Raw genomic sequence first — 12,194 nt, forward strand, 5'->3', positions numbered from 1 at the left:
GGCCGATTTTTTGTCCCAGTCCAGCCCTGGGTGTAAGAGATCATTTTAGGGTGGCACATGCCACCCCATGCCACCCTTCAAGATCCGCCCCTGGAAGAACATAACAACTGACTGTTAAATTTCCTTGAAACTATCAAACAGGCATACACTTGTCTCCCGCACCCTGGTGTCCAAACTCACGGGTGTGTTCACACGCCAACTTGGTTGCGCTTCACGTGGGCTGCTCAGCTCGTGGGCCGTGCGGCCGATGTGAAGTCAAACAAACTATACGAGAGAACCTGCCACGCAATTGGTTAGCGTCGTGAAGACCCAGCTACGTCAGCGCCCTCCCATTCGCTTTAAGAAGAGGGCGTCAAGTCTCGCGGTTAGGCAATGTGTTTGTCGTCACTCTTCACTGCCACGCTTCCAAACACGGTAGGCAGCTGTCATGGACCACATTAAAGATGGATGGTTTACAGAGTCTTGTACGCTATGGCCAGGGCAAGCAATGAGTCTCCAAGTAGAGGAGGTCCTCTACCACAAGAAATCCAAATTTCAAGATGTTATGGTTTTCAAGAGGTGAGAACAGTGAGGCTAACTTCACTTAGCTAACGCTGCTAGCTGTTAGCTGTGCTCGCACTGAATGAGCAACCTAGAGCATGATTTTTTTTCCCCAGATGGTTGAAAGATACGACGTTTTTTAAGCTTGGCTCGTGATTTGCATGTCATTGAAACTTTAGTGTAAACTTTAAGGGTAACGCTAGATTCATTTAAGTCGCGGTACATGTATTTGTTTAATGGTACTAAGCATGTGGTTACACATCTGAATCCTACGGAAGCTCTTATGTAAAAGTGATCCTGTTGCCTCATGCTGTGCTGTAATGCTACTTTCCAGCAAAACCTACGGAAATGTGCTGGTGCTGGATGGAGTGATCCAGTGCACAGAGAGGGATGAGTTTGCCTATCAGGAAATGATTGCAAACCTTCCCCTGTGTAGCCATCCTTGTCCTAAGAAGGTATTTCTCGTAAATGTGAAACAACAGTACATTCGGGATATTTCCAGCTGTGACGGTTATATTTGCATTTTCACAGGTGCTCATCATTGGTGGCGGAGACGGGGGTGTGCTAAGGGAAGTGGTGAAGCATCCGCTGGTGGAATCAGCGGTTCTTTGTGAGATAGATGAGGTAGGAGCAACAACTCTGTTAATTTATGATGTAGGGATTGTCCTCTCTGCTGCCTTTGATGACATTTTTATGTTGTCTTCTCTTTAGGATGTGATTAATGTGTCAAAGAAGTTCCTGCCAGGGATGGCCAAAGGGTTTTTCAGTCCCAAGCTCACCCTCCACATTGGTGATGGCTTTGAATTCATGAAGCAGAATCAGGACGCCTTTGACATAATAATAACAGATTCATCAGACCCAGTGGGTAGGTGCTGCTTAAAGTCCCACAATCCTTGTGTGTCCAAAGAACTAATCAAACAACACAAATACGGGACACGCTTTAACGAGGCAGTCTCAATTAGAATCTCTTTAATTGTTATTTCAGGACCTGCTGAGAGCTTGTTCAAGGAGTCTTACTACCAGCTGATGAAGGCAGCATTGAGAAGTGGCGGAATTATTTGTTCCCAGGGTAAGTTTATATTTCACTGGACTTGTGCATTAAAAGCTGGCTAATAAGTAACATTTTGAGTCTGCTGAAGATGTTACTGTTATTCAGTTAGTGAATGGATTACTTTCTGTTGAGTTGTTCCCTTCAGATTGAGTAATGCCAAAAGATGGGAAAGTAACACTTTTTTTTTTTTTTTTCTCCTCCCCTCTCCCCGCCTCTTGCTTTTGTAACTGACAGGCGAGTGTCAGTGGCTCCATTTGGAGCTGATAAAGGAGATGCAGACCTTCTGCAAAACCCTATTCCCTGTGGTGGACTACGCCTACAGCACCATTCCAACTTATCCCAGTGGCCAAATTGGATTCATGCTCTGCAGTAAAAATCCTGTAGGTGTTAAACTGTCATTCTCAGTTTGTCATCCACCACACTTCCCCAAGTGTTCTTGGATTGCCTAAAAAAAAGAAAATGCAGAAATGTTCCATAGCATAACAGTTTCTCCCTGATCATCCTTGTGCCTTGTTTGTTTTTTTTAGGAAACACATTTCAGGGAACCAGTGAAAGCACTGTCAAAAGAAGAGAAGGAAAGTATGAGCCTTAAATATTACAACCCTGAAATTCACAAAGCGTCGTTCGTTCTCCCAGAGTTTGCAAGAAAGGTAAGTTGGTTTCAAATTTTAATAGTCTGTCCCACACTTGGGGGTGCAATCCACACAATGCCGAGGGGTATTTTCTGCATTTCACCTGGTGTCTTGTCTGACAGGTGCTCAGAGAAGCATGACCAGCAGCAAAGGGCCATGTGCATCCTTCAGCCAACCCTTAGAACATGGATAAACAACCTTTTTCGATGGCTTCTTGAACTCTACGTAGTTAAACGTCATCCCAAGATTTTCAGTTCAGAGAAAATATTGATTTTTGAGCCGGTCTTGCACACTCTTGTGTTGTCTTTCAGTTCTTCATGTAATTGTCTTATCTGCATTTTGTGAAGCAAACCTAACCTCATTCTGAAATGTTGTTTTTGTTTTTAATTCTGTTTTCTGTAAAACAATAAATTACACATAGCACAACATGTGTAATTGTTACATGGAGTATAAGAACCGCTCTACCATTTACAGGTCAAGTGAATAATACTTTGGCAGGTGGCTTCAATTTTATTGTGTCTGATTGGTGTATGTAATCCTCTACTGCACATTTATTTTGTGACCTTTTATTATTTTGATATCTTGTCACAATCATGGTTCAGAATACTGTCCACTACACAGAAACCCTATAGTGCCTGAAACTGGTTGCGCATAACCTACCAGTCTTATGGTCTCCTACTCAGAAGCTAAATGGAAAAAGATCCCTTTAAACAAAACAAAAAAGCACCTAATTGGTTTAGTTAAGGCTCAGCTTTGAGCGTCAGTTATCGAATACTGTAAAGAGATCACATTACATGCAAACTTAGAAATGTTACCAGAGCTGTCCAGTCCACGAATAGTCTTAACATGTGAATTCATTATGCAGTTATAGCATGCAGTATTGGGTCTTGATTACTGGGTGTACTGTTTGTACTGTGTAAGAGTCTGACTGCAGGATGTGAGATCGTTTCTTTAAATGGAAATGTAATAGTTCAGTGATTTGAGCTAATGTAAGACATGATTTACTGTTAGCTATGGCTACCTTGACTCTTTACTGGGACATGGTGTTATACCTGAATGAATGAATTTGTCTTTTTTATAAGAATCATGAACTGTAATAAACTGGTAACGCAAAATTAATGGATCAATGGCTGGGTTATGTTTTGTTTTTCGAGGTCTGCATTTTCCAACCACGCTTTCAAGCTGCTGTTTGCTGCAAATGGTGAGCAGGTTCTGTGGGAGCAGTGTAGTGTTGAGACACGTGCAGCTTTGGTATTCAGGCACCAGGTGGCATCCTTGAATCTTTTATGTTTTAGGCTAGTCTCCGCGTTGGAATTATACTGCTGAAATTCTTTGAATTAGAGTAAAAAGCAGTCGGACCCTCTGAGCTGTTTAGTGTTTCATGATGGGAAGTGTCACTGTGGAACTTACCATTCAGTTGCGTCAACTCAAACTACTGTGCAAAAGCTCAGTCTTCACCAATATTTTTTTCATTTTTTATTATAATGGGACCAACCTGCAGTTCACTGCTATGTTGTCACGCTGCTTTTACACAGGAGCTGTGCCCATAGCTGGATGATAAAGATAATTTGTGCTTGTGAGTGTTAATACTGTAATATAGGAAATGAAGCACATCTCTATGGGCTTGTGTTCGCACCAATGAAGCGACAGCCATGAATTTTTAATTTGACTGGGTTTTAATCTCCATACCACAGGAACAAAACTTGGGAATACAATAGACTGACATTAAAATGTATTTCTTCTACAGCTAAATTGGTGGCTTGTTTCCACGTGTACAGATTCACCTGTTTGTTTGATAACAAAAGCATAAAACCCTTATATGATCTGTGAGTCACTTAATTCTCAGCCATCTATTTCAGTTACTTGTTGAGGTGGTGACTCAACAACACGTAATAATGAAAATGGAGATTTTAATGCACATTAATGCAATCTTGGAGCACCTATAGTAGTCGCTGGGGGTTCCTTAAGTGTTTGAAGTCTCTTGCAGTGTCATCTGCAGATCCCTTTAAGCTGATGTTGCTGTATATTCCTCAAACACACTGAACTGCCAATACAACAATTTTTAACAGTCAGCTAATCTTTGGATTTGCTTTGGGCCAGCTTCAGATCTGCAGAAATCAACCCAGAGACTGTTGTGGAAGCATGAGAAATCCATTTGAACATATCAAACGAGGCATACGGGAATACGAGCGCCGCATGTTCCCTGCCAGTAGCAAAACAGTGAATCCTGTAAACTCAACTTAATTGTGCTTTTTCATGAAACGTCTCACAGGTTGACAGCAGATTCTCACACACTTTGAAACAAGGTCATCTCAGACAAGAAAGTATAATTAACTTCAGTGAGACATTTACCTCGTACACATTTTAAATATATATAGTATTAAATGGGCGGGTTTTTTTTGTTAAGCCATAAAATACAGTTTATGGTGTTCTTTGGTAAATAAGTTTGTTATGTCACTATATTAGACCTATAAAATATTACTTTTTATGTAAGCAAACTTGATTAGTAGTTAAACCTGTGTAAAGAGTTGAGGAATTAATTTTTACTTATAATGTATGTTAATGGTATTGTGTAGAAAACCTCAGTGGCAGTTTTAGAATCCATTTGTCGTGCAGTGCATCTGGTATCCATTGTGAAGCAAAGGACATTAATTCGTTTTCGATTCAGAGACGCCACATGCATCAAATCACGGGGCCCATGTTAATGCAAAGATAACCACAAGATCCTTATGGATCAGCACTAAACTACTGAACACTGCTGCTTCCTTTTTAACAGCTATGCTAACTCCACGAGATTGGTGATGTGCATTTCCTGAAGAGATTTTGGCGAGTCAGTGCGAGTGTCAGACCGTTCAATTGCAATCTGCAGGTGTCAAAGAGGCATATAGAAGCAATATGACAGGAATAGGATTTTGCCCGGGGTAGGGTGCCAAACAGCGGCCTGTGTTGGGAGTGGAAGATAAGCTGGCTCATGGTCAATTTGTATCTCTTTTAGATCTACTTTGACTCCTGCTACAGGGAAATGTGGCCGCTTTATTTAAGTGCTAAAAATGGTTCAGGCATATCCGTTGGTATCACACTTTAGATGAGCTGTGGAATTGTCCGTCCACCTGTCTGACAGGTATTCTCTGAGATTGTCTATCGTAACTGCGAACGCATTAGTTGATGTCAAAACCTGGTAACGGGCAATTGACGTCGTCGTGCGCTGCAGATGTTTCCTCCCGATGAATCACATGTACGCAAGCCATCTCACAATTTGTCAAAAAGGTTAACTTTTAAACGGTTCCATTTGTTGTGTCCTGACCTCTTCATCTCTCCTCCTCTTTCATGCTCTCCTACACACCCCCAACGACATCCACACACGCGCACACACCCTCCACCCTCCGTCATACACCCACCACCCTCTACGTCAGTGGCAAACACGAAGGGGGTAGAGGCGTATAAAAGAGTGAGGGGCTTTAGAGGTAGAGCTGAAGAAACATCAAATCTTCTGAGCAGCTGCCACCAACTGCACTCCACTTTTTTCTCTCCCATCGTTCTTCTCTGGATCTCCGGCTAGTCTGAGCTGCTCAGACTCTCCTGCTCAGACAGACACACACAGCCACACTGTCTTTGTGAGCCTCCTGCTCCTGTGACTGTAGCTCTGGTCGGTCACCTGCACTCCTGTCACAGCATGCAGCTCCTGGTGGTGTTAGCAGCTCTCATGGGGGTTGTGTTCAGCGTTAGAGCAGCTGCCGTGCTTCCTGTGGAGGATAGGAGCCCCATCCATGTGAACAGGGTGAGGAGATTGTTCGTATTGCTCATATTAGTTTGATGTTTTGTTTTTTTTTACTTTGAGGTGTAATTACTAATAAATGTATCCAGTTACTACATGGGAAATAGTTTGAATGATTCGAATTTTGAAAACAAAAATGTAACTTACAATAAAACAAAATCTGTGGTTATGTAAATAAATAGTAAGATATTTAAAAATGGCTTTTTTAAATTGAATTAAAACTGCTTTTAACTGACATGATTAATATTGGCAGTATATATAATTTAAAATGGGAAAAGTATTAATGATCTGTGAGCATCACAGACAAGTGTTTTAAAGTCACACTTCCATGATTTTTCCTCCGTGATAATATTATCTCTACTTTCTGATTCCTGGTTAGGAGCTGAGCAAAGAACGCAAGGAGCTGATCCTAAAGCTGGTGTCTGGCTTGTTGGATGGAGCTCTGGACACGAACATGCTGCCGGGAGAAGCGACACCTGTGGAGCTTGAGGAGCCGCTGGAGTCTCGTCTGGAGGAGAGAGCTGTGTATAACAGGCTATCGCTTCCCCAGCGTGACCGCAAAGCTCCCTGTAAAAACTTCTTCTGGAAAACTTTCACCTCCTGCTAACAGTGCCCAAAAAAACCCCCACTCGGCTCCGCCTGCCTCCGGTACTCCTTCTGTTCCAGCTCTACATAAACTGTGGTAGACCTCAGCTATACATATCATCTACACCTGTCACACATGCAACATCGATGGACTTCACTGAGACAGTGTGTCTGTTTGAATATTAATTATTTATGTATCTATTTATGTATACAATGTATGTAACAGTTTCTTTCAGGGTCAACAATAAAGCATGGATATAATATTTAAAATGGTGATAACAGTTAATTACTTTTTGTTTTTTGAAGGTCAAATTTTCCTTCTCCTGCTTCTGTAAAACAAATGCAAAGGCAGATTTCTTAAAAGTGTTGTAGCTGTATTTTTCTTTGCGACTAAAATAATCGAAATATTTCACGGCTTTCCTGTGTGCGAATATTTTTCTTTCTAAGAAACATTAAGGCGCAGCTGTGCCCTGTGGATACGGAACTTCTTTTTCAAAAGCACATCAAACATTATTTTCTTTTAAGTCTTTCTACTTTACCGGCATACACACAATAATAACCAGGGGCAGCAATACTGCTACAAAGACCGGATTTTCTATAACTATGAAGCATTAAAAAAGGAATAAACTGCCCCCTTTTATTTTTAAATTAATAGCCTTTTACTCATCTATAAATAAAACTATACCGTAAGTGAATTAAGTCAAAGTAGCTTGAGTATTAGTCCTTATTAATTCCTCACCACAGGTTGAGGGAGACGCTTCAGTGACTTATCACAGATCGTTAAACATGTCAGCATAATAGGAAAGTATATAAATCAGAAGCTCCTCCCGTGTTCACACAATCATGATACTCTGTTTCAGAATATTATGAGCAAAGTGGGGGGAAAAGGAGAACGGCTGTCAAAGCACATCAACAAAAAACAATAAATGAAGGAAATAAATGAAAAGAGCGTAAAGTCAATATAAGCAAGAAAAATCATGTTGCACTGATGACAGTCTGACCTCAGCGTTTAATAGAAAAAGCCCAGAAAAGGCTTTGGTTGCATGTTAAGATAATGAAGCGAGACCTCCATCAACCTGCTAATACTCTCTCTGATTCTGACTCCCAGTCAGCTGCACGCCTGCCCAGTTCTCAATCAGTCCTGCTACAACTGCTCCACACCCTCCAGCCCTTCAGGCACGCTCAACCACCGTAAAATGAGTTTTTCTTAACCACTTATTTAGGGAAAAAGTGAAGTTGGTGCTGGCCGCAATCAAATATCGACTTCCAACTCGGGCCCACGGCCCCTATTAGCGAACTGATGGATTTCCTGTGATAAATGACATGCAGGTGAAATGTCCTGCTGTTCGCGCCCGTTCAAGCGAACCGTTTATTTTCACACGTGAATAAATGAACAATCATAAAAACGGAGCAACAAAAACAAACAGTTTAAGAGAGCACTGCTGAATAATGCAACAATCACAGGAGAACCTTTTGATGATTATTACGTTCCGTTCAAGGGTTTTAAAATTAACTGCCCTGGCTTTTCCTTTAAGTTTTGCCAACTTGTTAAACTCTGATGCTGATCACATCGAGCTGTCTGTTACATAAATGATAAACTGTAAGCATGAGGAATACTTTAGTTGCTGTGGTTCTGTATTCAAATTTGAGACTTGGCTGGTAGAAAATGGCACATTAGCAGCACAAAGTACATATGAAGGATCAAAACAACATTTACCCAACTAACCCACGGAGAATGGGCCGTTTGAACTTCTCTGCCAGCAGTAATTATTGCTCAATGCTTAGCAGAGTTTTACACTCACTAACATAAATGAGAGACTTAAATGAAAAACGGCAATTCCTAAATTTCATTACTCCACCGTCCACAGAAATCCTGAACACTCAGAGGAAAGGCAAAGCTCCGGTGCTGTCTCAACTGGGTTAGTGTCTCCTCGTCATCCTGCACAGAAAGAATAGCACCAAATGACTCATAATCATGCTTGTTTTACTGCTGCGAAGTTAACATTCACACTTCTGATGAAACATTAAAGGCCATTGTGAGGATATTTTTTCCTCCATTTATTGCATGCGTTTAAGACTACGCGAGAGGAAAGACTCGTCGGTCTATCCTAGGTTTTAACTGAACAAGACAATATAAAATCCGCTGAAAAGGACCACGTGACGGTGAGTTATCGCTCCGTGAATTTCAAAGCTGTATAATTACACGGTTCTTACAACCGCTGGGAACTCTGCTCCGTCGCTCCTTTTAACGATGCTGAATAGGCAAAGGCTCCTGGGAGCTGTCTTGATTACAGGTCATCACCTGGCATCTTGCATTCTTGTATTTGAAAAAGGAAAGGGGAAAAAAAAAATATGCAGGTTTACAGTCTGTAAGAAAACTAGACTCTGTTTTTCAATAGAATAGAATCGGTTTGAAGAATGAAGGAAAAATGTCAAACATAAAAACATTTCTGCTCCTTCAAATATATCAGATGCCAATCATTATCTAGGGTTGGGTTTATGGACACAGTACAATTTGATGTCAGTAAAGGCGCTGTCCGCTCCTGACTTTATGCCCGTGGGCTCAAATGAGCATGCAGAGGAGCAACTTCAAAGCTGATGCCTGCAAGTAACACATTTTATTGGCTTTCCTTTTGATCTGAAGAGGGAGTGAAAGGAGTGCTCGGGCCAAACTGTGTAATTCAAATTTAAATGTGACTCCATGCGCCACTCTTTAAAAATAACAAAGCTTTAGGTATTGTTGGTACACCTCACAGGAGCATCAAAGTGAACCCACTATCGACACATACAGAGTCCTTGTTGACCTTATGTGATATTATAATATATATATAGAGAGAGATAAATATACACAGCTCCAAATACATATTAACAATAAGCTATGAAAACAACTGGGGCATTTAGTGAAGAAACACATTTTCCACTTCATTGCTTCATTAGAGACAAAATCCTAATTTGAATGTTTGTGTTGAGCTTCATTGTGAAAGGTTGTAGAATCACCCCCATCAAAATAATCATTCGGCTTTTGGCAGATTTCAGCACCTTGTTTGGGATTTATGGTCTACACATTTACTACATGGTTTCACCATCGCTCTTTCCTGCAGCTGCGGGAGACAGCTCCTGTGCTTTCAGCCCATTAATCTGTGTTTTTGGACTAAAGATTTGCTAATTCAAATCACTTCAGCTGAAATTCATGTAGTCACTGATAATCCAATGGTTATTCAGGTTTTCTGAAGTTTTTCTTTGGGTATTGGCTGCGTTTTTCAGGAGAATAAGCTGAAGTGTGCCAAATTACCCACAAACTGGACTGAAAATCTACGGCAACAGGTCTTATTGGGTGATCAATCCAAATTTAACATTTCTGTATTAAGTTGCTATATTTGTTTGGATGTGGTATATGTTGATATATTTACATCTCTTGAATGATTATTCACATTTTGAAGCACTTTGTAACTGTGTTCTTTAAAAAGGGCTAAACATACACAGTTTTTCCAAAGGGTGAAGTGCTCCACTGTTCTGCTGCAAAGCGGACTGGTGGTTGAAACAACTCCCATCTGTTTTGTGGGAATTTTGTTTTTCTCCTGAAGCAGTTCTTAAACTGAACACATTAAAGGCTATGAGGTCATCCATAAGGCTGACCAAAGCTGTTAAATGCCAGGGTTTTCTGAGAGTGTGCTAGAAACTGTGCTGCTACAACTTCCATACACATCCCACACATTCACAGGGAAGAAGACACATCTGAATCCATGGATATAGTTTTCTCAAGATTATAAACTCTGTGAAATGATTCTATTTATTGTCACCACTGAATCAACTGTGGTCCAAAAACATTCAGAAACCCTCGAGAAATATGATTATTTTTTATTTTAATCTGTTCCTGTATGTGATGTGTGTGGACTATTATTACAGGAGTGCTGATCCAACTTTTAAATAAATGTCTGGAACTAACATGAACTAACATGTCCCTTTTAAATATTCCCAGGAAGTCACCCTGAGATGTAACCTTATTATAACCATTTGCAGCACAAATACGAGGCAGGAAACTGAAACTGTTATTTTTTCCTGGTTAAATAAAGGTAAATAAATAAATATGTTCCAGTAATGTTGGAGTCCAGGCTCTGGGGAGGCCAATCCATAATGTATTCCATTGCTTGTTTATATGATCACGGACATGATCATATGCACGCAGCACTGACATGCTGAAGTTGTTGCTAATCAGAAGCTTTCCAGATGGTACTGCATGGCGGCTCAAAACACGATGGTGTTCGTAATTCCATCACTTCTAACAAGATCCCCAACACCACTGACAATGCAGCTAATAGCTCGTTGGGAATCACCTTGTTGATGTGAAATTGCGATCTTATGTAAAATTGTGTTATTTTTGGTGTTTTTATGGATTCAACTAAAAGAATTGGAACAAATGGTGTGTTTTTGTTACAGGTTGCAACTAACATAGTGCCCAAAGATACCATTTAAATTAGGTTATTTGCTAAATTGTCTTAGACGTAACACTGGTTCCTGTTTGGTTAGGTCCTTTTTTATGCTTTGATGATTCGTAGGTCAAAGTGTTCATTTGTTAAGTGGCAACTGAGAAAACATTCCCCTGAAAGTGATCAGCTGGAAGAAAAAAATGAATGAAAATGCATCCAGTGTCCAAAAAACAACTGTGAAACACCTCCAGAAAGCCTGAAAAACTATGATAAAAAAATTGCAGTATTCTATAAATGTACTAATTTATCTATTTTATTTCACAAACAGATTAGCTTACCTTTATCTACCAGCTGACCTTGTAAACTTTGTTGGCCAAGCTGAAGCTATGTGATCACCCTGTTTGTTTCTGTTTTTCACAGATGTGTCAGAACCGATTTGAATCCTGCTCTTGTGGAAATTTAGAAACGGTTAACGTCAAAGACCTACCTAACAGGGCCTCCCATCAGTCAGAAGACAGGCCAAATTAACACCCAGCACTTGGCTGAATGCTTCTGAGAAAAGGTGTGAACAGGCGAGCTTGTGTGGCAGTTTCCCTGCTGAAAGGAAGTCTGGGTCCTCTCCTGTGCACAACAAATGCTGACCACAATACCTCGTGATCTTAAGAAAGCTGAAGGAAAATCATTTGAAAAGATTTTGGAATGAGCAGGCCAAATTAAATAGAGAATAAAACAATATAACTACTATTTTCATTGGTACATGTTTTGCTTTAAATACGAGGATGGAAGCTCTTTGCAGTCCATAGACGAGCACTTGTACTTTATCAACCCAGCAGCTCTGGACTCAATGCCTGTAGCAGGCTTATTCATCCCTGTCAGCCAGACTCAATTTGTTTAGTTGTGACAGTTTAGATTTAGGTTGTGAACAGTGAAGCAGTGAACAAAGGCAGTATGGTTGAGTAGCTGAGGCTTTCTGAAGTCAAATAAATATATAAAGAAATTGTTGTTCCAGGGACATGACATGCCCAGGAATAATGGACCTGTCTCTCTGTGTATGCAGCAGGTTTGCTTCTGTTGAGAGATCATTAGTGCTTTTTGTTTTTTTCTTTTTTTTTCAAGGGGGCTGTTCTCATTTCAAAGGAAAGTTCTGTGATTTCCTGTCTTCATCTTAGTGACCAGTCGCTGCT

General features: G+C 40.5%; 2 protein-coding genes across 2 annotated transcripts; both read left to right on the top strand.

Moving 5' to 3' along the window:
- The first annotated feature begins 357 nt into the window (after positions 1 to 357).
- Positions 358 to 3,346, top strand: srm (spermidine synthase). The gene is made up of 8 exons (XM_026155082.1): positions 358 to 558; positions 875 to 995; positions 1,072 to 1,164; positions 1,252 to 1,405; positions 1,526 to 1,609; positions 1,826 to 1,971; positions 2,119 to 2,241; positions 2,346 to 3,346. Exons 1-8 carry the CDS (start codon positions 428 to 430, stop codon positions 2,361 to 2,363), a joined length of 870 nt encoding a protein of 289 aa, XP_026010867.1. The 5' UTR covers positions 358 to 427; the 3' UTR covers positions 2,364 to 3,346.
- A 2,316-nt stretch (positions 3,347 to 5,662) lies between these two features.
- On the top strand, positions 5,663 to 6,857 carry sst6.1 (somatostatin family member 6.1). Its single transcript, XM_026154487.1, has 2 exons — positions 5,663 to 6,001; positions 6,378 to 6,857. Exons 1-2 carry the CDS (start codon positions 5,897 to 5,899, stop codon positions 6,603 to 6,605), a joined length of 333 nt encoding a protein of 110 aa, XP_026010272.1. The 5' UTR covers positions 5,663 to 5,896; the 3' UTR covers positions 6,606 to 6,857.
- The last annotated feature ends 5,337 nt before the right edge of the window (positions 6,858 to 12,194 follow it).

This window comes from Astatotilapia calliptera, chromosome 20, assembly GCF_900246225.1.
Source record: "Astatotilapia calliptera chromosome 20, fAstCal1.2, whole genome shotgun sequence".
NCBI lineage: Eukaryota > Metazoa > Chordata > Actinopteri > Cichliformes > Cichlidae > Astatotilapia > Astatotilapia calliptera.

Excerpts from the sequence above, each read along its gene's own strand:
- sst6.1 (XM_026154487.1), top strand. The coding sequence starts at position 5,897 with ATGCAGCTCCTGGTGGTGTTAGCAGCTCTCATGGGGGTTGTGTTCAGC. Across the intron at positions 6,002-6,377 it reads GCCCCATCCATGTGAACAGG|GAGCTGAGCAAAGAACGCAA; the intron begins GTGAGGAGATTG and ends ATTCCTGGTTAG.
- srm (XM_026155082.1), top strand. The coding sequence starts at position 428 with ATGGACCACATTAAAGATGGATGGTTTACAGAGTCTTGTACGCTATGG. Across the intron at positions 559-874 it reads GATGTTATGGTTTTCAAGAG|CAAAACCTACGGAAATGTGC; the intron begins GTGAGAACAGTG and ends GCTACTTTCCAG. Across the intron at positions 1,972-2,118 it reads TGCTCTGCAGTAAAAATCCT|GAAACACATTTCAGGGAACC; the intron begins GTAGGTGTTAAA and ends TGTTTTTTTTAG.